Source organism: Ranitomeya imitator, chromosome 8 (assembly GCF_032444005.1).
Source record: "Ranitomeya imitator isolate aRanImi1 chromosome 8, aRanImi1.pri, whole genome shotgun sequence".
Taxonomy (NCBI): Eukaryota; Metazoa; Chordata; class Amphibia; order Anura; family Dendrobatidae; genus Ranitomeya; species Ranitomeya imitator.
The window spans coordinates 145,541,416-145,569,220 of NC_091289.1; the positions used below are offsets into that span (position 1 = coordinate 145,541,416).

At 45.1% G+C, this 27,805-nt stretch overlaps 1 protein-coding gene across 1 annotated transcript; it reads right to left on the reverse strand.

Annotated features, from left to right (window-relative positions):
* On the reverse strand, window positions 1-27,800 carry SELENOF (selenoprotein F). Its single transcript, XM_069737519.1, has 5 exons — window positions 27,645-27,800; window positions 24,495-24,662; window positions 5,541-5,604; window positions 2,412-2,461; window positions 1-2,141 (listed from the first exon to the last, which is right to left on the reverse strand). The coding sequence occupies exons 1-5, from the start codon at window positions 27,690-27,692 to the stop codon at window positions 2,010-2,012; spliced, it is 462 nt and encodes a 153-aa protein (XP_069593620.1). The 5' UTR covers window positions 27,693-27,800; the 3' UTR covers window positions 1-2,009.
* Window positions 27,801-27,805: the final 5 nt, after the last annotated feature.

The following is a 27,805-nucleotide window of genomic DNA, read 5'->3' on the forward strand; positions in this document are numbered from 1 at the left end:
TTACTTATAGATTCATTTTTTTTATTGAAACATTTCCATCATTAGCATGTCAATCTTTTCTCGACTCCTATTCAAAGCAGCAGGGCTCAACATGAGGGTACAAGACACAGCACATCAGACGGCCACAAGCCTTAAGAAGGTTTTCTGTGTAGTCTTCACAAAAGTGCACGACCCTAATGTGTCACATCTAATGCAGTGAACGGAGCCCTTTCATCATCACTAAACAACATGTCCTTTCAGCATCCGGCAAGATGCTGTAAATAAAAGCTAGGAAAAAAAGATCTGATACAAAATGCATACAAAAAAGGAAAAAAGACAACAACAAAAAAAAAAAAAAAAAAAAAAAAGGGCACTAGAGGTCATGGTGACCTCCATTAAATAGGCTTTAACTTGTGCCAAATAGAAAGATTACAAATTAGCAATTTTTTTTTGCAATAACTCAACCCAATTGTGATGTAATCCCCATGTAATGAAGACCACACCACGCTTATAATGCCCCAATTCATTGCACTTATCATAAATGAAAGCCATTGTTAGAATTCTACTGATTCGGCCTCAGATTGGCCCAATAAAGTCAGCTTTGTGGATAGAATGTAATTATTCGATGTGTGTTCTTTAGCAAAGTTATATCTACGTGTGCAACCGATGTGTCCTTTACACTCATGTTCATTGCTGGGCTAGAGTTGAAAGGGGTTTCCATATGGCTAGGACATACTATAACCGTTTGGACCCCCACGACCTTGAGAATGAAGAGGATGCTGTGCAAAAAAGAGTTACTGTGCATGGCTAACTAGAAGAGGAAGCAGTACTACACCCCTCCATTCTCAGAGTGTAGGACCCCCAATAAAGGAACGGCATGTCCCACCTATAAATGGTAAAACCCCTTTTTGTCTATGAGATCAGAAAACATGGCATCTTTCTTACTTGTCTTTGGATTCTTAAGAATTACAGATCAGCCCCAGTGAAGTGAATGAAGCAGAGCTGTAAAACTCTCTGCAGCTAATGGGCAAGAGTGGCAAAGTTTCTTCAAGAAATCAGCCATGTTTTCTCATGAAAAACTATTCAATCAATGGTCAAAGGAAGTTGTGGTTTGGACTGATACATTAGAAATGCGGAGTTCTCATGAACATCAGAGCAGGAGTAGATTAGTGGGACTACAAGTGACAGAATTACCTTGTCTCCCAATGGATTTATAAGAAATGTATAAAGTCATACTCCAGGTGTAGGTCCCTAGTAGTGATGAGCGAGTATACTCGTTGTTCGGGAGGTCTCTGAGTATTTGTTAGTGTTCAGAGATTTACTTTTTGCTGAGGCAGCTGCATGATTTACAGCTATTAGCCAGCATAAGTACATGTGGGGGTTGCCTGGTTGCGAGGGAATCCCCACATGTAATCAAGCTGGCTATTAGCTGTAAATCATTCAGTTGCAGGCGATGAAAACTAAATCTCCGAACACTAACAAATACTCGGAGATCAACAGAGCGTGCTGGGGAGAACCCAAAAAACGAGTATATTCACTCATCACTAGTCCCTAGAAGTGGAATTTGTGCTTCCTGATGATGTATAGATTCGATGTGCAGAGGGCCACATTCAGACACCGAATGCCAGGCCTGACCAGGGTCCAAATAGTTTCCATACTGGGTTACATAGTCTCCCTTGTACCAATGATGGTAAGAACACAATTGTGCAATCTGTGTATTATGGGTCTGGTAAGACCGGACGTTGATGGGCAGACATCGGTGTTCAGTCTAGTGTTTGCCCCATTAACATTTACAATTCAGTAAGTTGTGGATCTTGTCACTTGCTTCTCAGCAACAAACAAAATTGTAAAGGAAATGCAGTAAAAAAGTCAGACAGACTAAACTCACATCTTAACTTGATGTCAACAAGTCGTTCAAAGGAGAAAATCAGGGGCGATACATGATCGATATGGAAGACACCCAGCAGAATGGGTGATGCTAGGGAAGGATCTACAGTCTGATGGAGCAGGGCTGCGATATGTGTGACAAGTTATAAGCGGTGCAGCTTCTCGCTCAGGAATTCTTCGACGCTGTCCGTGTTCCATTTGGTGATGCTCAGTTCTTCAGAGATGTTCCCGTTGTCATCCAGCAGCTTTAGTATAGGATCAGAGCCACGCACATACTGAAACAGGAGAAGAGAATCGCGGTTTACACATCTCAGGATGAAACAATGGGAACATTCCTGCTTTACCGTGCTTATTTCTGGGGGAAAGGAAAACAGGCAACAGGAGAGATCCGAATTTTATACGTATCTTGCCCTGTCTACTGCAATTTATAGTGGAATCCTTCATAAGAGTTCAGTAACTTCTCTTAAAAGGGAAATTTTAACCCCCCTGGAGAACGGATTTAGAATCCAAACAGTAAAGTTTAGGTGGTCTAGTCTAAGTCATACCTTGATTTGCAGGCCCCTGAAAAGCTTGGGCTTATCACTCCTGACAAAAGCTGAAACACAAGACATAAAAATGTTAGAAAATAGAAGTTAAAACCCCCCACACCTTTAAAAATCAAAAATGAATGAAGAAGTGAATAAGTTAAAACTAATAAAACAAGATTTAGGCCCTGATTCTTCAAAGTGTTTTCACCAGAAAATTGGCATGAAACACTGCAAAGTTGCAAAATTTTGAGTAAGAATTTTGCGACTTGACACCTTCACGTTGCATTGAATCCGCCATGCCAAAATGGGCAGAGCTGTGGAGGCGGCGAAGTGAGAAGGGAGACTATGCCAGCCAAGGAAATTCTGGAAGAGTGGCAGCGCATCTTATGCCAGAAAATACTCCATTCTCCTAATGAATTTGGTGCATCAAACTCCAGCCAGGCCCTGCATAAAGGCCGGCATGCACAACACGTGTTAGTGGATCAGACCCTTACTTTTAGTAGTGTTAAGTAGCACAAGCAGGTCTTTTCAATTTAAAGACTTCTACAAAAGAAAACTGAATGAATTCATAGAAGACTAAATAAAAGATACATGCACATGTTAAGTATTTACTGCATCAAAAATGGGTCTCTGCAGAAAAAAAAGCTGTGCAAAAAAAAAAAAAAGGATGCATTTCCCCCCCATTTGAATGGGTGAAAAACGCTACATAGATGCTGAAAGAATTTACATTCTGTAGATATGCTTCAAATCTGCAAGGAAGAAAACAAGCAATGCGTGCATGTGATGTCAGTAGTCGTGCTCACTTTGCTGGGACAGTAAAATGCTGCAGTTTTTCACCAAAAAGCTGCCATGTGTGGACCTTCTAATTGCTGAACTATATTTCCCCCATTACACCACAGGGTCCTAATTAGGAGCAGTCTGGGTGAAGCCCCCCGCCCCCTCCTGGTCACATCTGTATATGGCTGCTACACTAGAAGTATCATGGTTGGCACATCGGATCCCTGCAGAAAAGATATTTCTATTGGAGGACTAGCACCTATTCAGCCATAGCACCAATTAACTATATATAAAAATGTACAGACAAGTTCTCTTTGAAAGCTCATCTGTCCATGAATGTGTAACATGATAGATGGGACTGAAAGCCCAAACCTGCAATTACTGCCATCAACATGGGGATCGTATCATACCGCCGCCAGTGCAGGCACATCTGCATTATAGAATTGATTCTTACATCAGATCACGGCCAACATCCTTGGAAGCAGCAGCTGAAAATGCGTTAAATTCTCACTTTGCCAATAGGATTGAAGGCGCAGGACACATTGCTCCATGTTACCGCTAGCAATGGAGGCCTTCATGGTTGACCCACCATAATCTAACACAACTACATAATTGATCTTGCTGTGGTCTTTGTGGCAAAATATTGCAGCTTTAAAACTTCCATTGAAATGTTGTATATGTGCATTTTCTACATCAGGGGTAGGGAACGTCTGAGCGGCAGGCAGCTTATGGCCCACAACGACCCTTTCTCCAGACCCCTGGCAGATCCTTTAAATATCTTCTTGCACTGCATGCAGAATTCCCTACTGAATGCTGCGTTGCATGCAATGAATGATTATGTCCTGATGCTGGTCAGTCCCAGCGTCTGGACAAACTTACCAGACAGTTTGAGCGTGATGCGCTCCCGTTCCACAGGGGAAAAGAGCAGCATCTCCTATGTGACGCATATGCTCCAGTCCTGGCATCCGCTATGTGACCCACATGCTCCAGCGTCTCCTATGTGACACATATGCTCCAGTCCCAGCATCTCCTATGTGACGCACATGCTCCAGTCCCAGCATCTCCTATGTGACGCATATGCTCCAGCGTCTCCTATGTGACGCATATGCTCCAGTCCCAGCATCTCCTATGTGACGCATATGCTCCAGTCCCAGCATCCCCTATGTGACGCATATGCTCCAGTCCCAGCATCCCCTATGTGACGCATATGCTCCAGTCCCAGCATCCCCTATGTGACCCACATGCTCCAGCCTCTCCTATGTGATGCATATGCTCCAGCCCTGGTGTCTCCTAAAATCACAAGGCTCACTAAAGAGAGGCAGCCCAATCTGTCACATTAGGGGCCACTTACGGTAATTGTGGGTCTAAATTTAGCAGGATGATTTTCAAGTTGATGATTTTGTATGGCTTATATAATGATGGTATAAATATCAAAATGATCCCTGTCCCCCACACACAAAAAAGGTTCCCTGCCCCTGGCCTACATTTCTATTATGGTTTTATGACCTCCGCTCACAAGCTCTCCAATGTGCTGGCATGGGGACATGTGATGAGAAAAGATGGCATAGACCTAGGGGTAATGATACTCGAGAACCACTCATAGCTTGGTCTCAATACCCACTTAAAACCAGTGCCACTTCCCAGCTCTTTTGGCACAAATTGGGTGAGGGAATTACATTTTTAAAAACTTGGTTTCATGAACCCAGCAATCACGAACAATTTTCTGCCATTACGCGCAGAGACCGCCAAGCGCCCCCTCTCCATAGAGAGCATCGCTCTTTTGTTTCAGGATCCACACGTGCAGCAGAGATTTTTCTTGTGGTTCTGAATGGGATTGATTTAACTGCAAGACGTAAACGTGATGATCTGGAGAACACAAGAACAGCTGAGCCATCCCTTCTGCTTAATGCGAGGAGCAGGGAGAAGAACTCAAAACAGGAGCCGGCAGATGCAATAGTCAGAAGAGGCCGCGCCAAGTCCTCCCAGCACTAGATTACACAGCCTCAAGATTTACAATATGGAAATCAACAAATAATAGATCTCCGCAATTCCGCAAATGACGGGTCCAGTAATTGATAACCGGATGAGAGGGGGCGGGAGGGAGGCTCGCTCGTAAAATTTCGGATGGTCGCTTCCCTGGTAATTCTGCATCTTGATAATCCTTTCCTGCTGCCAGGCAACAAGCAGACAACAGATGAGTTACAGACGGACTAGGCATCGGCAGATTTGTAAAATATTAAGTTTCTCTCCGGCTGCCGAGGATGCTAAATCCTAATGTACCTTATCAGCCAAATATTTACTACCCAATATTAGAAAGTGCAGGAAGCCTGGCCGCAAATATACAAGAGACTGCAGAAGTATCAGACTCACCCTGGACTTGAGGGAACCTCCCCAGTTTTCATCCGCAGACCTCCAGGATGGCCCCTGCGTACATCTGTAGGGACAGGGCAGTAACAGGTTAACGCTGGAAGACATCATCTGTGCTACAATGAGCAGATTACAGCTATGGCCTTACACAAAACCCATCAGTGGCATTTTCAGCTCTACTGAGTGTTCGCCTACAATATTCCCTGAAAAGTCAAGGAAATCAAGCAACTTTGTTGTTTTCTGATACATTTTGAAAGGAATCGTACCAAACAATCTGACCTTTGATGGCCTTTGTAATTTCAAAAAAATCTTTTTGCTGATTAGAATGCCAATGTAGACACTAGCAAAAGTGTAATTTATTTGTGTAAAAGTCAACATCGACCCTTCAACCAGCCTTGTCACATGACTTGGGATAAAAGCCAAACTAGAATCTCAATGTGCAGACATGTTTTATGGTGTTCCCCCTCCTCAGTGCAAAGCGTGACATCCGAGTTGGCAGTATGAGAGACCTCCCACTGTGGTATAAGGGGTAATATCTCTGCCTTGTGAAAAGTGACATGCGAGTGTAAGGAGACTTATAGGCCATGCAATGCTTCTCATACATTTCCCAGAAAAGCATTGCATGGCCTATAAGTCTCCTTACCCTGGCATGTCACTCTCCACAAGGAGAGAGGCTACCACTTAGATCCAAGAAAAACGAAAGCAGCATTTCCAGTGTATTGGACGGCTGGAGAAGGCATACTAATCAATAGGATCACAATGTGAAAGAAAAACACCGGTATGATCTAAATAGGATTGTGCATTTAGATTACAGTTTCATCCACATTAGAGTTCCACTTTAATAGCTAATCAATAATAATAGCCATGATTATAGTAATATATACGGTATGCATTTTTTTTCATTCTATCATATTTCTTCATTATTATCAGCATATTTTGAGCATCTTCTTAGAGACACCCTCACATTGGCAACTTTTTTCTTCTCCTGTAATTTTTTTTTTTATGTGTACCATTGCTACCATGAAGGTATAACAAAAGCCAAGCTCCACTGTGAAGTCAGATTAAGGCTGTGTGCACACGTTCAGGATTTTTCGCGATAAAACTGCAAAAAAACAAACGCATACATTAAGCATCCTATTAGTAGAATGCAATCCACAATTTGTGCACATGTATTTTTTTCCGCCGCAGAATCGCATTCCGGAAAAAAAACACAGCATGTTCATTCTTTGTGCGGAATCGCCGCGATTGCGCACACATAGGAATGCATTGATCCGCTTACTTCCTGCATCTGGCTATGCCCACCATGCGGGAAGTAAGCGGATCATGCGCAGTTGGTACCCAGGTTGGAGGAGAGGAGACTTTCCTCCAGGCCCTGGGAACGATATAATTTTATAAAAAAAAAAAAAAAAAAAAGATTAAAATAAAAAATCGTGATATTCTCACCTTCCGTTGTGCATTGCAGCGTTCCCGCTCCTCGTGATACTTCCGTTTCCAATAATGCATTGCGGCAATGACCTGTGATGACGTGGGTCTCGCGAGACCGCTACATCAGAGGTCATTGCCGTAATGCATTATTGGGACCGGAGCATCACGAGGAGCGGGAACGCTGCGAGGGACGATGGAAGATGAGAATATCACGATTTATTTTTTAAATTATTTTTAACGTTCTATCTTTTTACTATTGATGCTGCATAGGCATAGTAAAAAGTTGGTCACACTTGTCAAACACTATGTTTGACAAGTGTGACCAACCTGTCAATCAGTTTTCCAAGCGATGCTACAGATCGCTTGGAAAACGCTAGTGTTTAGCGGGAAAACGCATGCCAATTCTGCAACGTGTGCACTTAGCCTAAATCTTCCCTTTGGGGAATTACACAATGTAGTCCCCATCTACGTGTACTACAGCAGGAGTGAGTGATGAATGCTGTATGCTGCAGTCTCCGGACAGAGCGAGTATGAGGACCGTAACAATGCAGATTTATTACTAATAGAGCAAATGAACGAGCGCAATGTCAGCAGTTTTACTGGTGAAGCCATTTCCTCAATGGGTTCTTCTTGCGTTACACAGATGCAAACTGTAGCTTCAAGGATTATCCAATACATATTTCCTTGGTTTCTTACTGAAGTGGATTTTGCCAATCAAGCATTGTAATATCGCCCAGATGAGATGCCACAAGCTGAGCTATAGCGGTCCCCACCAGTCAGATCACGAAAACCATCAGGAAGGAATAAAGGACTGAACAGAACATAGTAACATAGTTAGTAAGGCCGAAAAAAGACATTTGTCCATCCAGTTCAGCCTATGTTCCATCATAATAAATCCCCAGATCTACGTCCTTCTACAGAACCTAATAATTGTATGATACAATATTGTTCTGCTCCAGGAAGACATCCAGGCCTCTCTTGAACCCCTCGACTGAGTTCGCCATCACCACCTCCTCAGGCAAGCAATTCCAGATTCTCACTGCCCTAACAGTAAAGAATCCTCTTCTATGTTGGTGGAAAAACCTTCTCTCCTCCAGACGCAAAGAATGCCCCCTTGTGCCCGTCACCTTCCTTGGTATAAACAGATCCTCAGCGAGATATTTGTATTGTCCCCTTATATACTTATACATGGTTATTAGATCGCCCCTCAGTCGTCTTTTTTCTAGACTAAATAATCCTAATTTCGCTAATCTATCTGGGTATTGTAGTTCTCCCATCCCCTTTATTAATTTTGTTGCCCTCCTTTGTACTCTCTCTAGTTCCATTATATCCTTCCTGAGCACCGGTGCCCAAAACTGGAACGTGAAGCAACGTGGAAAACTTGTGCAACCCAGTGTTAAACGGATGCATCAGACATGACAAGAGGCGAGGTCACAGGGCCAGATGCAAGGGTCGCTCTCTAACAAGCTGGCTTTGTGAAGTGTTTCCAGACACTTTGGATGCCCCGAGATCCAGAAGAATCCCATATTCTGCACACGGGATCGGGATGTAGACATAATCAAGTGCACTTGTGCTAACAATAAAGGAGGATATTCATGAAGCCAACAGCTGCGCTCCGCAACATAAAGCCGGGATTCAACTCAATCAAATTCATTTAAAGAGGCGCTCTGCAAAATGAACCGTCGCCGACGAGGCCTGCAGACATTTTTGCTGTGAGTCGATGCTGTATCCTCACACAAAAGACAAAAATAAAATTTGCATTACGAAAAATTAAAAAAAAAAAAAAAAAAAAAATAGGCGCATGTGTCATTCCCGAAATCTCCTAATTATATGCTAATTTAGTCAGCAGTCAGATTGCAGTTTTGCATCAATGGACCCAACTGCCTTTGATGGAAGATGTTTCCTTCGAGCCGGCATCTGATCATCCAGCACAATTCTTTACAAAGAAAAATTCACTTGCAGTAGAAATCCCTGCAAAAACCATGTGGCCGCCCCATTCATCTGTATGGCATCTGCAGAAGTGTATGTCCATGCTGGACGCTGTGTGCGCCAGAGTATAATATGCATGGAATATACCATGGGGGAAAATAGTATTTGATCTCTTGCTGATTTTGTAAGTTTGCCCACTGACAAAGACATGAACAGTCTATAATTTTAAGGGTAGGTTAATTTTAACATTGAGAGATAGAACATCAAGAATAAAATCCAGAAAAATTACATTGCATAAATTATATAAATTTATTTGCATTTTGCAGTGAGAAATAAGTATTTGATCCCCTACCAACCATTAAGAGTCCTAGCTCCTACAGACCAGTTAGACGCCCCTAATCAACATAGTCACCTTTATAAAAGACTCCCGTCCACAGACTCAATTAGTCAGACTAACCTCTACAACATGGGCAAGACCAAAGAGCTGTATAAGGATGTCGGGGACAAGATCCCACAATGCTCCCAGGTGATCGGTCTGCAGCTTCACGGGCTCACACAGCGTCTACTATCCCCAGCCCCCAGTGTGAGCTGGGCTGTCCGATTTCAGGTCACCTGGGCCAGAAGAGGCCTAGTGCAGCGGCGGAAATCAGCGATTAGCAGACTTTTCATTTTAGATCACACAACCTGTTTAAAAATCATTGTAAAATCAACAGCACATCACCCCACGTAAAGCTGCACTCTGAAATGCTATAGTAGGCAAACATTACATATAAGAAATTGGAACTGCGTTACGGATATAGAAAACAGTGTAAAAAAAAAAAAAAAAAAGTGATGATTCTTAGGGTACAAAACTGGCCAAATCAAGAGAGCCCATCAGCTGCGACAAAGCGTACCCCTTTGATGGTATCCTAACCTTATACAGTCATGGCCGAAAAGGTTGACAGCCTTTAAAAATTGTTTGAAAAAAAATTAAGCATTAACATACAGCAGTTTTTTTGTGTGTGAAATTGATAATTTTTGGGGAGCGGCAAAAGAACTGTGGCCAATGTGTGTCAATAAGGCAACATGAAATATACCTTACTTATGAATTTATCGCAAGAGTGAAAAAAATTCTATATGTAATGTTATGTGTTTTTCTCAGATGGGAAAAGCAGCAACAAAATGAAAGATTTGGGAAATCTTATTTTTAAGTTTTTTTTTAATCAATTCTTTTGCTGCCACTTTCCTCTTTAAGGTCAAAGATTTAGAAGGAAAAAAAAAAAAAAAAAAAAGATTAACCCCTTTACCCCCAAGGGTGGTTTGCACGTTAATGACCGGGCCAATTTTTACAATTCTGACCACTGTCCCTTTATGAGGTTATAACTCTGGAACGCTTCAATGGATCCTGGTGATTCTGACATTGTTTTCTCGTGACATATTGTACTTCATGACAATGGTAAAAATTCTTTGATAGTACCTGCGTTTATTTGTGAAAAAAACGGAAATTTGGCGAAAATTATGAAAATTTCGCAATTTTCCAACTTTGAATTTTTATGCAATTAAATCACAGAGATATGTCACACAAAATACTTAATAAGTAACATTTCCCACATGTCTCCTTTACATCAGCATAATTTTGGAACCAAAATTTTTTTTTGTTAGGGAGTTATAAGGGTTAAAAGTTAACCAGCAATTTCTCATTTCTACAACACCATTTTATTTTAGGGACCTCATCTCATTTGAAGTCATTTTGAGGGGTCTATATGATAGAAAATACCCAAGTGTGACACCATTCTAAAAACTACACCCCTCAAGGTGCTCAAAACCATATTCAAGAAGTTTATTAACCCTTCTGGTGCTTCACAGGAATTTTTTGAATGTTTAAATAAAAATGAACATTTAACTTTTTTTCACAAAAAATTTACTTCAGCTCCAATTTGTTTTATTTTACCAAGGGTAACAGGAGAAAATGGACCCCAAACATTGTTGTACAATTTGTCCTGAGTATGCCAATACCCCACATGTGGGGGTAAACCACTGTTTGGGCGCATGGCAGAGCTCGGAAGCGAAGGAGTGCCATTTGACTTTTCAATGCAAAATTGACTGGAATTGAGATGGGATGCCATGTTTCGTTTGGAGAGCCCCTGATGTGGCTAAACATTGAAACCCCCCACAAGTGACACCATTTTGGAAAGTAGACCCCCTAAGGAACTTATCTAGAGGTGTGGTGAGCACTTTGACCCACCAAGTGCTTCACAGAAGTTTATAATGTAGAACCGTAAAAATAAAAAATCATATTTTTTCACAAAAATTATATTTTCGCCCCCAATTTTTTATTTTCCCAAGGGTAAGAGAAGAAATTGGACCCCAAAAGTTGTTGTACAATTTGTCCTGAGTACGCTGATACCCCATATGTGGGAGTAAACCACTGTTTGGGCGGATGGGAGAGCTCGGAAGGGAAGGAGCGCCGTTTGACTTTTCAATGCAAAATTGACAGGAATTGAGATGGGATGCCATGTTTCGTTTGGAGAGCCCCTGATGTGGCTAAACATTGAAACCCCCCACAAGTGACACCATTTTGGAAAGTAGACCCCCTAAGGAACTTATCTAGAGGTGTGGTGAGCACTTTGACCCACCAAGTGCTTCACAGAAGTTAATAATGCAGAGCCGTAAAAATAAAACTATTTTTTTCCCACAAAAATTATTTTTTTAGCCCCCAGTTTTGTATTTTCCGGAGGGTAACAGGAGAAATTGGACCCCAAAATTTGTTGCCCAATTTGTCCTGAGTGCGATGATACACCATATGTGGGGGGAACCACTGTTTGGGCACATGGGAGGGCTCAGAAGGGAAGGAGTGCCATTTGAATGCAGACTTAGATGGAATGGTCTGCAGGTGTCACATTGCGTTTGCAGAGCCCCTAATGTACCTAAACAGTAGAAACCCCCCACAAGTGACACCATTTTGGAAAGTAGACCCCCTTAGGAACTTATCTAGATGTGTGCTGAGCGCTTTGACCCACCAAGGGCTTCACAGAAGTTTATAATGGAGAGCCGTAAAAATAAAACAAAAATTTTTTCCCACAAAAATTATTTTTTAGCCCCCAGTTTTGTATTTTCCCGAGGGTAACAGGAGAAATTCGACCCCACAATTTGTTGTCCAATTTGTCCTGAGTGCGCTGATACCCCATATGTGGGGGGGAACCACTGTTTGGGCGCATGGGAGGGCTCGGAAGGGAAGGAGCTCCATTTGGAATGAGGACTTAGATGGAATGGTCTGCAGGTGTCACATTGCATTTGCAGAGCCCCTAATGTACCTAAACAGTAGAAACCTCCCACAAGTGACACCATTTTGGAAACTAGACCCCCTAAGGAACTCATCTAGATGTGTTGTGATAGCTTTGAACCCCCAAGTGTTTCACTACAGTTTGTAACGCAGAGCCGTGAAAATAAAAAATCTTTTTTTTTTCCACAAAAAATATGTTTTAGCCCCGAGTTTTGTATTTTCCCAAGGGTAACAGGAGAAATTGGACCCCAAAAGTTGTTGTCCTATTTGTCCTGAGTACGCTGATACCCCATATGTTGGGGTAAACCCCTGTTTGGGCGCACGGGAGACCTCGGAAGGGAAGGAGCACTGTTTTACTTTTTCAACGCAGAATTGGCTGGAATTCAGATCGGACGCCATGTCGCGTTTGGAGAGCCCCTGATGTGCCTAAACAGTGGAAACCCCCCCAATTATAACTGAAACCCTAATCCAAACACACCCCTAACCCTAATCCCAACAGTAACCCTAACCACACCTCTAACCCTGACACACCCCTAACCCTAATCCCAACCCTATTCCCAACCGTAAATGTAATCTAAACCCTAACTGTAACTTTAGCCCCAACCCAAACTGTAGCCCTAGCCCTAACCCTAGCCCTAACCCTAACCCTAGCCCTAATGGGAAAATGGAAATAAATACTTTTTTTAATTTTTCCCTAACTAAGGGGGTGATGAAGGGGGGTTTGATTTACTTTTATAGCGGGTTTTTTTAGCGGATTTTTATGATTGGCAGCCGTCACACACTGAAAGACGCTTTTTATTGCAAAAAATATTTTTTTGCGTTACCACATTTTGAGAGCTATAATTTTTCTATATTTTGGTCCAGAGTCATGTGAGATCTTGTTTTTTGCGGGACGAGTTGACGTTTTTATTGGTAACATTTTCGGGCACGTGACATTTTTTGATCGCTTTTTATTCCGATTTTTGTGAGGCAGAATGACCAAAAACTAGCTATTCATGAATTTCTTTTGGGGGAGGCGTTTATACCGTTCCGCGTTTGGTAAAATTGATAAATCAGCTTTATTCTTCGGGTCAGTACGATTACAGCGATACCTCATTTATATCATTTTTTTTATGTTTTGGCGCTTTAATACGATAAAAACTATTTTATAGAAAAAATAATTATTTTGGCATCGCTTTATTCTCAGGACTATAACTTTTTTATGTTTTTGCTGATGATGCTGTATGGCGGCTCTTTTTTGCGGGACAAGATGACGTTTTCAGCGGTACCATGGTTATTTATATCTGTCTTTTTGATCGCGTGTTATTCCACTTTTTGTTCGGCGGTATGATAATAAAGCGTTGTTTTTTGCCTCTTTTTTTTTTTCTTACGGTGTTTACTGAAGGGGTTAACTAGTGGGCCAGTTTTATAGGTCGGGCCGTTACGGACGCGGCGATACTAAATATGTGTACTTTTATTGTTTTGTTTTTTTTTATTTAGATAAAGAAATGTATTTATGGGAATAATATTTTTTTTTTTTTTTCATTATTTTGGAATATTTTTTTTATTTTTTTTTTTTTTTTACACATTTGAAATTTTTTTTTTTTACTTTTTTACTTTGTCCCAGGGGGGGACATCACAGATCAGTGATCTGACAGTTTGCACAGCACTCTGTCAGATCACTGATCTGACATGCAGCGCTGCAGCCTTCACAGTGCCTGCTCTGAGCAGGCTCTGTGAAGCCACCTCCCTCCCTGCAGGACCCGAATCCGCGGCCATCTTGGATCCGGGGCTCGAGCAGGGAGGGAGGGAGGTAAGACCCTCGCAGCAACGCGATCACATCGCGTTGCTGCGGGGGGCTCAGGGAAGCCCGCAGGGAGCCCCCTCCCTGCGCGGTGCTTCCCTGCACCGCCGGCACATCGCGATCATCTTTGATCACGGTGTGCCAGGGGTTAATGTGCCGGGGGCGGTCCGTGACCGCTCCTGGCACATAGTGCCGGATGTCAGCTGCGATCGGCGGCGCTCCCCCCGTGAGCGCCGCCGATCGCGCTGGACGTACTATCCCGTCCATGGTCATAGGGGCCCACCCCACATGGACGGGATAGTACGTCCGATGTCAGAAAGGGTTTAACCCCTTAATCCCATATGACGTACTATCCCGTCCAGGTGACCTGGGACTTAATTCCCATGGACGGGATAGTACGTCATATGCGATCGGCCGCGCTCACGGGGGGAGCGCGGCCGATCGCGGCCGGGTGTCAGCTGCCTATCGCAGCTGACATCCGGCACTATGTGCCAGGAGCGGTCACGGACCGCTCCCGGCACATTAACCCCCGGCACACCGCGATCAAAGATGATCGCGGTGTGCCGGCGGTGCAGGGAAGCATCGCGCAGGGAGGGGGCTCCCTGCGGGCTTCCCTGAGACGATCGGTACACGGTGATGTGCTCACCGTGTACCGAGCGTCTTCTCCCTGCAGTCCCCGGATCCAAAATGGCCGCCGGGCTGCATCCGGGTCCTGCAGGGAGCACTTCCGGGTCAGGATCAGGCTGCAGCTGCAGCTCTAATCCTGCCCGGCTGTATGTCAGATCACCGATCTAACAGAGTGCTGTGCACACTGTCAGATCGGTGATCTGTGATGTCCCCCCCTGGGACAAAGTGAAAAAGTAAAAAAAAAAATTTCCACACTTGTAAAAAAAAATAAAAAAAAAAATCCTAAATAAAGCAGAAAAAAAAAAAATATTATTCCCATAAATACATTTCTTTACATAAAAAAAAAACAAAAAAAACAATAAAAGTACACATATTTAGTATCGCCGCGTCCGTAACGACCCGACCTATAAAACTGGCCCACTAGTTAACCCCTTCAGTGAACACCGTAAGAAAAAAAAAAAAAAAACGAGCCAAAAAACAACGCTTTATTATCATAACGCTGAACAAAAAGTGGAATAACACGCGATCAAAAAGACGGATATAAATAACCATGGTACCTCTGAAAACGTCATCTTGTCCCGCAAAAAACGAGCCGCCATATAGCATCATAACCAAAAAAATAAAAAAGTTATAGTCCTGAGAATAAAGCGATGCCAAAATAATTATTTTTTCTATAAAATAGCTTTTATCGTATAAAAGCGCCAAAACATAAAAAAATGATATAAATGAGGTATCGCTGTAATCGTACTGACCCGAAGAATAAAACTGCTTCATCAATTTTACCAAACGCGGAACGGTATAAACGCCTCCCCCAAAAGAAATTCATGAATAGCTGGTTTTTGGTCATTCTGCCTCACAAAAAATCGGAATAAAAAGCGATCAAAAACTGTCACATGTCCGAAAATGTAACCGATAAAAACGTCAACTCGTCCCGCAAAAAACAAGACCTCACATGACTCTGTGGACCAAAATATGGAAAAATTATAGGTCTCAAAATGTGGAGACGCAAAAACTTTTTTGCTATAAAAAGCGTCTTTTAGTGTGTGACGGCTGCCAATCATAAAAATCCGATATGAAAAACTCGCTATAAAAGTAAATCAAACCCCCCTTCATCACCCCCTTAGTTAGGCTAGGTTCACATTGCGTTAATGGGTTAACGCTAACGGACAGCGTTGCACGGCGAAAATGTCACAATTAACGCCGTGCAACGGGTCCGTTAGCACAACCATTGACAGCAATGTGATTTTCGGGTGTAGCGCATCGCTAGAGCGTGCCATTTTCGGCTCGCGCTAGCAAGGTGCCGTTCTTTTGTGGCGCGCCTCAGACGCTGCTTGCAGCGTCCGCGGCGCGCCCGAGGTCCGATCCCCGATCTTCCAGAGCGGGGACGTTAACGCGACCACTAAACACGACACCTAAAAAGACATTGCGTTAGCGCAATCCGCTAGTGCTAAACGGATTTCCCTAATGCAATGTGAACCTAGCCTTAGGGAAAAATAATAAAATTAAAAAAAATGTATTTATTTCCATTTTCCCATTAGGGTTAGGGTTAGGGCTAGGGTTAGGGCTAGGGTTAGGGTTAGGGTTTGTATTACATTTACGGTTGGGATTAGGGTTGGGATTAGAATTAGGGGTGTGTCAGGGTTAGGTGTGTGGTTAGGGTTACAGTTGGGATTAGGGTTAGGGGTGCGTTTGGATTAGGGTTTCAGTTATAATTGGGGGTTTCCACTGTTTAGACACATCAGGGGCTCTCCAAACGCGACATGGCGTCCGATCTCAATTCCAGCCAATTCTGCATTGAAAAAGTAAAACAGTGCTCCTTCACTTCCGAGCTCTCCCGTGCGCCCAAACAGGGGTTTACCCCAACATATGGGGTATCATCGTACTCGAGACAAATTGGACAACAACTTTTTGGGTCCAAGTTCTCTTGTTATCCTTGGGAAAATAAAAATTTGGGGGGCTAAAAATCATTTTTGTGGGAAAAAAAAGGATTTTTTATTTTCACGGCTCTGCGTTGTAAACTGTAGTGAAACACTTGGGGGTTCAAAGTTTTCACAACACATCTAGATAAGTTCCATGGGAGGTCTAGTTTCAATATGGGGTCACTTGTGGGTGGTTTCTACTGTTTGGGTACATCAGGGGCTCTGCAAATGCAACGTGACGCCTGCAGACCAATCCATCTAAGTCTGCATTCCAAATGGCGCTCCTTCCCTTCCGAGCTCTGCCATGCGCCCAAACAGTGGTTCCCCCCCACATATGGGGTATCAGCGTACTCAGGACAAATTGGACATCAACTTTTGGGGTCCAATTTATTATGTTACCCTTGTGAAAATACAAAACTGGGGGCTAAAAAATAATTTTTGCGAAAAAAAAAAAAAAATTATTTTAACGGCTCTGCGTTATAAACTGTAGTGAAACATTTGGGGGTTCAAAGCTCTCAAAACACATCTAGATAAGTTCCTTATGGGGTCTAGTTTCCAAAATGGTGTCACTTGTGGGGGGTTTTAATGTTTAGGCACATCAGGGGCTCTCCAAACCAACATGGCGTCCCAACTTAATTCCAGTCAATTTTGCATTGAAAAGTCAAATGGCGCTCCTTCCCTTCCGAGCTCTGCTATGCACCCAAAAAGTGGTTTACCCCCACATATGGGGTATCGTCGCACTCAGGACAAATTGCACAACAACTTTTGTGGTCTAATTTCTTCTCTTACCCTTGGGAAAATAAAAAATTGGGGGCGAAAAGATCATTTTTGTGAAAAAATAAGATTTTTTATTTTTACGGCTCTGCATTATAAACTTCTGTGAAGCACTTGTTGGGTCAAAGTGCTCACCACACATCTAGATAAGTTCCTTAAGGGGTCTACTTTTCAAAATGGTGTCACTTGTGAGGGGTTCCAATGTTTAGGCACATCAGGGGCTCTCCAAACGCAACATGGCGTCCCATCTCAATTCCAGTCAATTTTGCATTGAAAAGTCAAATGGCGCTCCTTCCCTTCCGAGCTCTGCCATACGCCCAAACAATGGTTTACACCCATATATGGGGTATCAGCGTACTCAGGACAAATTGGCCAACAATTTTTGAGGTCCAATTTCTTCTCTTACTCTTGGGAAAATAAAAAATTGGGGGCGAAAAGATAATTTTTGTGAAAAAATATGATTTTTTATTTTTACGGCTCTGCATTATAAACTTCTGTGAAGCAATTGGTGGGTCAAAGTGGTCACCACACATCTAGATAAGTTCCTTAGGGTGTCTACTTTCCAAAATGGTGTCACTTGTGGGGGGGTTTCAATGTTTAGGCACATCAGTGGCTCTCCAAACGCAACATGGTGTCCCATCTCAATTCCTGTCAATTTTGCATTTAAAAGTCAAATGGCGCTCCTTCCCTTCCGAGCTCTGCCATGCGCCCAAACAGTGGTTTACTCCCACATATGGGCTATCAGCGTACTCAGTACAGATTGTACAACAATGTTTGGCATCCATTTTATCCTGTTACCCTTGGTAAAATAAAACAAATTGGAGCTGAAATAAATTTTGTGTGAAAAAAAGTTAAATATTCATTCTTATTTAAACATTCCAAAAATTCCTGTGAAACCCCTGAAGGGTTAATAAACTTCTTGAATGTGGTTTTGAGCACCTTGAGGGGTGCAGTTTTTAGAATGGTCTCACACTTGGGTATTTTCTATCATATAGACCCCTCAAAATGACATCAAATGAGATGTGGTCCCTAAAAAAAAATGGTGTTGTAAAAATGAGAAATTGCTGGTCAACTTTTAACCCTTATAACTCCCTAACAAAAAAAAATTTTGGTTCCAAAATTGTGCTGATGTAAAGTAGACATGTGGGAAATGTTACTTATTAAGTATTTTGCGTGAGATATCTCTGTGATTTAAGGGCATAAAAATTTAAAGTTGGAAAATTGCGAAACTTTCTAAATTTTCGCCAAATTTCCGTTTTTTTCACAAATAAACGCAAGTTATATCGAATAAATGTTACTACTAAAATGAAGTACAATATGTCACGAGAAAACAATGTCAGAATCGCCAAGATCCGTTGAAGCGTTCCAGAGTTATAACCTCATAAAGGGACAGTGGTCAGAATTGTAAAAATTGGCCCGGTCATTAACGTGCAAACCACCCTCGGGGCTTAAGGGGTTAAAATAAAATTAGAAAAGTGTACAAAAAAAAAAAAAAAAAGCATCAAAAACGTTACATGTGAACACACCCCAATGTGTGCTTTTTGGGTCCCTGGTGTTGATACATACAGGAAGGATTTTTCCATTTAAAGATGAAGAATCATCAGGACACGTCTTTTGTGAAGACAGTAACGACTTCATGCTCTCCATTACCTCCATACAGACAATGGTTCGGCTACATCACACACACACACCCTAGGCTTACGGACTATAGCATACTGTATAGTAGAAGGAAATTGCTGGGCAAATGGCCACGATTATACAGCGCTCGCATCAGAGTCTCTGCAATACTTTTGTATGACCAGATAAATTAGTCTGCACTTTTAAAAAGCTGACGATTCCATGAGCTGATCGACTTTCATGCTGTTATTTTCACCTCCAGCTCATCGTTCTGTGCTTTACACCCTGTATAATGCAGCATGCAAAGTCGAAAACACATTACGATTTTTTTTTTTTAATGCTCTTTGGAAGGGAAAAATCGGATTACTTTTGACTGTACTCAGTACAGCATCTGTGCAAGACATTGCAGATCGTCAAGAAAAGAAACCTGAAATCATTAAAAAGGGTAAGAAGAAACTTTAAAAGTAACAGCCTACTGATTGCTGGGGCTCCTTCTGAATGGAGGTCGCACACGGGCACCTTTGCTCCATTCTATGAGAATACAACACCTTGATCATCTGGAATAGGAGCTGCTCTGCAGTACCCGGCAGCAGCCACTACACAGTGTAAAGAGGTGCTAGTCTTCTTTGTTCAGTGGTTACATCTGCCCACCGATGGAGGAGATTACAGCTGATCAGTGAGGGTGATGGTGTCGCACCGCACTTATCCGATACTGATGACCAATCCTATATAGATAGTTCAATCATTAGTCTGGACAAGCCCCCTAAAGAAAACCAGTCCATTGTCGCAGGTTAATAGTGCAGGAGGATGAGGTCTTTAAACATATCAGTATAGAAATGGTGTACAACGAGGAGGAGTGTGCCACAGGTAAAATATCTGGATCAGGAAGGTGGTTCCTCACAGTCACAAGGAGCCAACAGCATCCGACACATGCACAGATTACGTAGAGGCCAGTAAGCCTCACTTCACATGTGCTGGCCACCAAATAAGTGGCCAGATCAATACTATTCAAGCCCAAAAGAGCAGTGGAGTAACTAAGCGTCCAATAGGTCCCAATGCAAAATTTGTACTGGGCATGTTGTGTTGGTCAGATGTATGGGCCTTGTAGTGTTCTAACTCCTACAAGAACATACGAGTTGCACCTCCTCCTCCATAATGTCACGCGGTGTCCTCTTCTGAAGCTGGCAGCTGACTTCCCAGTTACATGCATGCCGACGTCAGCTGCTGACCTCAGATTGGCCGGCATAATACGAACCTGGTGGGTCTCTGCTCTGCAATACACTTCAGCTGAATGTGCGCCCAAGGATGGACTTCCAGTTGAAGCTTGCGCTGGCATCGAAGGGCCACTCACCAGCACAGGCTTAGTCGCGACCTCCATGACTACATTCATCACCCCCATGCGGAAGAGGTTGGCCAGCTTGACTGTTCAGAAGACTAACCACTGCTGTGACTCTTCAGCAGTAGCAAGTGTGCACCAAAATTAATATGAAGAGGATGCCATAAACACCACGAGTCTTCGTTCATCTGATGGCATAATACAGAAACAGCATGCGCCTGTATGCAGAACACAGATTGTGTCGCGATCCGGGTACAGACTGATGTATGGATCAACCTCAGGTTTCTTAACAGCCTCATATCTGCCTAGGAGGCTGTGGAGTTCGGCCAGTTCGTAAATCAAGCACCGTGACACACGAATGTGTGATTGCAGCCCAAGTGAAAGGGTCATCAGAGCCAGAATCATACTGTTACTATGCAAAATCCACAATGAGATGGATCTGATAAAAGAAGGAAAAGCAAGTAAAGCAGCGCAAGGAGACTGATACAAGAAGTGTCGGTACTTAAGAAGATGCAACAACATGGAGTCTAGTGGAACGGTTTTCTCATTGCAGACAACCCCTTAAAAGGCCAATGTAGAAACCCTCACTCCCTACTCTCGGCTGGTGAAACAATGATACCCGCAGCCTGAATGGCAGTAATCTCTTGAAGTTTAGCAGAGAGATGGGTGTCCAGCACCTATAACTGACTGGCCACACATTTCTCCTGCACTGAATCGGAGTAATGGGCTGGATATAGTGTTTTGCAGTGTTTAATGTGGCAGCTTTAAAGGGACACTGTCACCTGAATTTGGAGGGAACAATCTTCAGCCATGGAGGCGGGGTTTTTGGGTGTTTGATTCACCCTTTCCTTACCCGCTGGCTGCAATATTGGATTGAAGTTCATTCTCTGTCCTCTGTAGTACATGCCTGCACAGTGCAATCTTGCCTTGCGCAGGCATGTACTATGGAAGACAGAGAATGAACTTCAATCCAATATTGCAGCCAGCATGCAGCCAGCGGGTAAGGAAAGGGTGAATCAAACACCCAAAAACCCCGCCTACATGGCTGAAGATTGTTCCCTCCAAATTCAGGTGACAGTGTCCCTTTAAAAGGGGTTGTCCACTCCTCCCCTCATACATAGTATGAGATCGGTGGTGGTCTGACACCTGGTTCCAGAGGTTGCACTAATGAAAGTGCAAAACAGCTTTCATCCACAAATCATCCCATAAAGATGATGCATTCTTCGCCCTGTGCGTCAGTGAACATGTAAGGCCAGGGTGAATGACAGTAAGGGGCAATGTGCACAGAAAAGGCAGCTTGACAGAGTTTGCCAATTGTGTATTCAACAGTTGTGTGGCCACCTTGATAGGCTGAATTCAAGCATAAGAATTAAAGCGGTCCTTCCTCGCTGCTAGCCAGTACAGTCGTGGTCAAAACTTGAGAATGACATGTTTTGGTTTTCACAAAGTTTGCCGCCTGAGCTTCTATAAGTGGCAACTTGCTTGGACTCTGCATTGTCATTCAGCGTGATCACATGAATTGCATAAAAATTGCAGTAATTTCTTGCTATTTAAATTAACAATCACAAAAAGAACATTTCCAGCCTTGCTACAAAGTGACCTGCTACATCATTTCAGTGATCGTCTTAGTTCAGAAAAAAAGAAAAAAAAAAAAAGTGTTAATGAGGACTAGGCATCTGATCTCTGTCATGCTTATTAAATTAGAAGAGCATATTGGTTGCTTTAAAAGAGGGCTGGTGCTTTAAATCATTGTCTTCTTGTGTTAACCATGCTTACCTCCAAGGAAACATGCAGTTACCATTGCTTTGCATCAAAACGGCTTTACAGGCAAGGACATTGCTGCATGTAATGTGGTTCCAAAAATCTGCCATTTTTCAGATCATGAGGAGATTTTCGGAGAGGATCAAGAAAATTCAGCAAGTGCCAGGATCACCTCCAAATGATGTTTTAGCAAAAGCACTGGTATGGCAAATGTCAGTACATGATCAGTAGTGACGAGTGCTGTGGAGTCAAAATTCAGGGAAATTGAGGAGTTGGGAGTCAGTCGGTGGTTTGGCTTACCGACTCCACAGCCCTGGGTGGGAGCTACCATGAATGCTGTCATGCCAAGAGTAAAGTGTAAAGTACCCTGACACTATTCGTGTGTAGAGTTTCTTTTCAACCAAGAGGGCTCACCGAGTTTCGCCCAAGAACACTGCCATGAATAAAGAATGGGGCATTCTCCAAAGGCATCTTCTCTCAATGATCCAGGAGCAATTTGGCGATTGACAGTGATTTTTGTAGCAAAATGGAGACACAAGGTAAAAGTGATAACCAAGTGGCTGGGTGAACAAAAAAAAAAAAAAAAAAAAAAAAAAGAAGTTTTTCAAAGTTTGCTGCTTTGGTGTTTTAGATCTGTTAGCCAGATGTTTCTGCGGTTACTGATGTACAATTATCAGTATTTCAATGGTTTTTACACATTTACTGACAAAGTTTATGCAAAGACTCTTGATTTTTCGCAAGACTTCTGCCCTTCTCCCTGTCAGCCAATTATGACTTTCTGGGGAAAAATCCTGGCTGATGACAACCCATTCTTGTTTAATCAGTTCTTGGAGGAGATCACAAGTTCTGTTTTCGTTTGTCCACCTGCATTTTGAGGATTGGTCACAGGTAGGGTTGAGCGAAACGGATCGTTCATTTTCAAAAGTCGCCGACTTTTGGCAAAGTCGGGTTTCATGAAACCCGACCCGATCCCTGTGTGGGGTCTGCCATGCGGTACGCGACTTTCGCGCCAAAGTCGCGGTTCGTATGACGCGCTTGGCGCCATTTTTTTTAGCCAATGAAGGGGCGTGGGCAGAGTGATGACATAGGTCTTAGGGGCGTGGACGCCTATCGCCATGTTGTCGCTTGTGCGCTGTAGCGATTTGCACTGTGTAACACCAGCTTTTCGAGAGAGAGAGAGAGAGAGAGAGAGAGAGAGAGAGAGAGAGAGAGAGAGAGAGAGAGAGAGAGAGAGAGAGAGAGAGAGAGAGAGAGAGAGAGAGAGAGAGAGAAAAAAAATAAATAAAAAAAATAAAATAATTGCCATTGGGTTTCGTGTTTCGGTCGATCCTCGACTTTTCGCCATAATCGGCCGATTTCACTCGACTCGACTTTTGAGATAGTCGGGTTTGGCGAAACCCGGCTCGACCCTAAAAAAGTCAAGGTCGTTCAACCCTAGTCACAGGTTCACAATGGGATTGAGATATGGGGAGTTTCTTGGCCATGGACCCAAAATATCAATGTTTTTTAGTCTCAAATCTTTTGTCCATGGCTGTTTGGAAATATAGCGACTCCGGCACACAGTGTTTTTTTTTTTTTTTTTACATTTTTGTTTCTATAAGTCTTCGCATGCTCGGTGGGGACATTTCTAGAAATTTTTGTAAAATGCACAGAATGAAAAGGTAAGACGGGTTTTTCCATAATTTGCGGTCATTTTGTGGTTCTTTCCTGCTCCACTAGGACCCAATGTTAATAGCCGCTATAACAAAACAGTGTCCTCTTATTAGAGACACAGCAACAGTACGGCCAGATGGTTTTACTGTGGAGATCTTCAAGAAGGCAGCTCGCTGTTACAGCGCAAGACGTTTCACAGCCATTACTGGCTGGAGAGAAATCTGAGGTTTCTGTCTATTTCTAACTATATTATACTGACAAGTCAATAACAAGCCTGCACCTCTTACAAGTATTAAAAGTACAATTATCCCCAGAGTCTACACAGAAGCGGAGCTATCAGAGTAGAACACATTTTAGGTACCAACGCTGTTTCCCCCTTTTTTGACATCAGACACATATGGAAGGAATTGTATTGAGCAGTCACAGAAGTTGAACACATGAAACCCACCCACAGATTACTTTGATCCTGGCAGCATCTATAGATAGCTTACATTGGGCTGCTGCCAAAGCAGGTACCAGCAGAACGGGGAGAGGGGTCAGATAGGAATCTCTCACCAATCTTATATTGATAACCCATGGATAGTTTAACAAAATGTTAAGCCCAGAAAATATGATGATAGAATACAGAAACATTGCTGTGTATACCAGCTATTAGAAGATTTTATGATCAAGTCCTCTATGAAACTCAGGCCTCATTTAAATGTCCATTATTACAGCTACAACATGTTTACTGTGGATTTTTCGAAAAAACAAACAAACAAAATAAAGAACAAAAACGCATAGCAAAATTTACATAAAATAGCTGTGAAGAAAACAAAAACAATGACTGACCAAGGCAGAAAGATGCTAATGGAGTATATTAAAAACCTACTTTTCTTGATTCCAAATGCGTCTCTTCCTGGCAACACCGTCTACAAAAGGGGTCGATGCTGTTCAGCGCGAACTGCCCAAGAAGGTCACAGGAGCTGCAGAGCAAATTACTGGAAAAGCCAACATCTCTGCAGGCCTCCGAGGACAGCTCAGCTCCGTAGGTGGATACCTGAAAGAGCAGAGAAAAGCCAGACATGAGAATAGACAGCAGGAGAATGCAGATTGTGAAAATCTAGAGGATCCATCTGGTGAAAGGTTCACCTGGAAACACATTCTGGAAGGGGACAGCAGTTATTTTTCTTGGATGTAATGACAAGCAATGATTTTTAGCAGTGTTTTGGATTAGATTTTCACTAATGTTTGCTCAGAGAAAAGATTTTAAACTTGTGATGGGGGGAGAAAAAAAGAAAAAAGTAAGTCGCACCGAAGGTCCATGGTTTTGTACATCAATGCGGCGTAAGACAGAACAAGACACTTCATTTTTTTAATTCATAAACACCTCTGTGTAAGATTAAAGGCTGAAGGAAGTAATCCAGCTCACCATTATATGCAGGTGCGGTGATCTGGAGCATGGACAGCGTATCCGCCTGTACGCCTCAGAGGAAGAAAGGAGGTAGCACGGCTTCACGGAAGAACAAACAAAGTGGCGACAGGTTAAAATGCAAATGTCTACCTGTTTTTGGTGCCAACAGCACCCTTAATCATGATAGAAATGAGCAAATATTTGCATTTTAACTAGTGATGAGCGAACGCGCTTGTTATCCGAGCATGCTCAAGGGCTGAGTGTCTCCGGCGCGCTCGAATAATAAGTTTGAGTCCCCGTGGCTGCAGGTCTCGCGGCTGTTAGGCAATCCCAGGATGTGTTGAAGCTGTCAAACAGCCACCATACATGCAGGCACGGGGACTCTGACATTTTTTCCTTTCTTCCTCAAAGTTAAAAGGCACAGGGTGGCCCCATGGCAGTCTACTAGTGCACTACTATGGATCCATTCAATGCGTGGGTCATATGAGTTAAATGGTCTCTAACCAGCAGTGGATAAATCTCAATAATCTCTATGCCTGTTGAGCGCATCAGTCTTCGGCTTCATTCACATGTCCATATTGCAAACAGAAAGCTCCAAAGGCAACAGATGAAAACTGGACCAAAGTAAGACGTTTGGATGTATCGTAGATCATGAGGGAAAAGCCTCTTTACATTCTGATTCTGTGTTCACATAGATCGGATGCTGATCTGTAGTCTCAGTACCCCAACAGAGGAAAACTAATGATAGAGCTGCGCACTAGTGCCGGGGGCTGAAAGACTGGGGGCCCCGCACTAGTGCCGGGGGCTGAGAGACTGGGGGCCCCGCACTAGTGCCGGGGGGGAGAGACTGGGGGCCCCGCACTAGTGCCGGGGGCTGAGAGACTGGGGGCCCCGCACTAGTGCCGGGGGGGAGAGACTGGGGGCCCCGCACTAGTGCCGGGGGGGAGAGACTGGGGGCCCCGCACTAGTGCCGGGGGCGGAGAGACTGGGGGCCCCGCACTAGTGCCGGGGGCTGAGAGACTGGGGGCCCCGCACTAGTGCCGGGGGCTGAGAGACTGGGGGCCCCGCACTAGTGCCGGGGGCTGAGAGACTGGGGGCCCCGCACTAGTGCCGGGGGCTGAGAGACTGGGGGCCCCGCACTAGTGCCGGGGGGGGGGGGGGGGGGGAGAGACTGGGGGCCCTGCACTAGTGCCGGGGGGGGGGAGAGACTGGGGGCCCCGCACTAGTGCCGGGGGCTGAGAGACTGGGGTCCCGCACTAGTGCCGGGGGGGGGGGGGGGAGAGACTGGGGGCCCTGCACTAGTGCCGGGGGGGGGAGAGACTGGGGGCCCCGCACTAGTGCCGGGGGCTGAGAGACTGGGGTCCCGCACTAGTGCCGGGGGGGGGGGGGGGGGGGAGACTGGGGGCCCCGCACTAGTGCCGGGGGCTGAGAGACTGGGGTCCCGCACTAGTGCCGGGGGGGGGGGGGGGGGAGAGACTGGGGGCCCTGCACTAGTGCCGGGGGCGGAGAGACTGGGGGCCCCGCACTAGTGCCGGGGGCTGAGAGACTGGGGGCCCCGCACTAGTGCCGGGGGCTGAGAGACTGGGGTCCCGCACTAGTGCTGGGGGGGGGGGGGGGGGAGAGACTGGGGGCCCCGCACTAGTGCCGGGGGGGGGGGGAGAGACTGGGGGCCCCGCACTAGTGCCGGGGGCTGAGAGACTGGGGTCCCTGCACTAGTGCCGGGGGGGGGGGGGAGAGACTGGGGGCCCTGCACTAGTGCCGGGGGGGGAGAGACTGGGGGCCCTGCACTAGTGCCGGGGGGGGGGAGAGACTGGGGGCCCCGCACTAGTGCCGGGGGGGGGGGGAGAGACTGGGGGCCCCGCACTAGTGCCGGGGGCTGAGAGACTGGGGTCCCGCACTAGTGCCGGGGGGGGGGAGAGACTGGGGGTCCTGCACTAGTGCCGGGGGGGGAGAGACTGGGGGCCCTGCACTAGTGCCAGGGGGGGGGGGGGGGAGAGACTGGGGGCCCTGCACTAGTGCCAGGGGGGGGGGGGGACTGGGGGCCCCGCACTAGTGCCGGGGGGGGGGGGGGACTGGGGGCCCTGCACTAGTGCCAGGGGGGGGGGGGGAGAGACTGGGGGCCCCGCACTAGTGCCAGGGGGGGGGGGGGGAGAGACTGGGGGCCCCGCACTAGTGCCAGGGGGGGGGGGGGGGGACTGGGGGCCCCGCACTAGTGCCAGGGGGGGGGGGGACTGGGGGCCCCGTACTAGTGCCGGGGGGGGGGGACTGGGGGCCCCGTACTAGTGCCGGGGGGAGAGGTAACTGGGGGCCCTGCACTAGTGCCGGGGGGGTCGGGCTGTACTCACACAGGTGGTCACCAGCCACGGTGCAGCATGGACGGAGCAGCAGGAGTCCACCACTGGCTGATAACAGAGAGCAGCAGCAGAGGACCAGGCACAGATACAGAGACGGTATAGCGGGCTTCGCCTCCGTGCAGCAGGATACAACCCGGAAGCAGCGCGCAGCCACGTCACCCGTGTCACAGACGGAGGCGGCAGCACCTCCCGGGCGCCGCCAGCTCCGCCCCACAACACGAGGGGGTCTACACGAGAAGCCCCTAGGACAAGCCCCCCACAGGGACACGCTTACCGCCTGCAGCGCGGCAACAATCCACAGAAACAGCCTGTCCGCCGCCATCTTGCGAGCCGGTTCTGAGCGGAAGGCCCCTGAGCTGTCCTTATAGCCGCCTGAGGAGGGACGCTGGCCGATATTCAGCTATATCTAGCTTTTTCTGTATACTCCGGTACAGG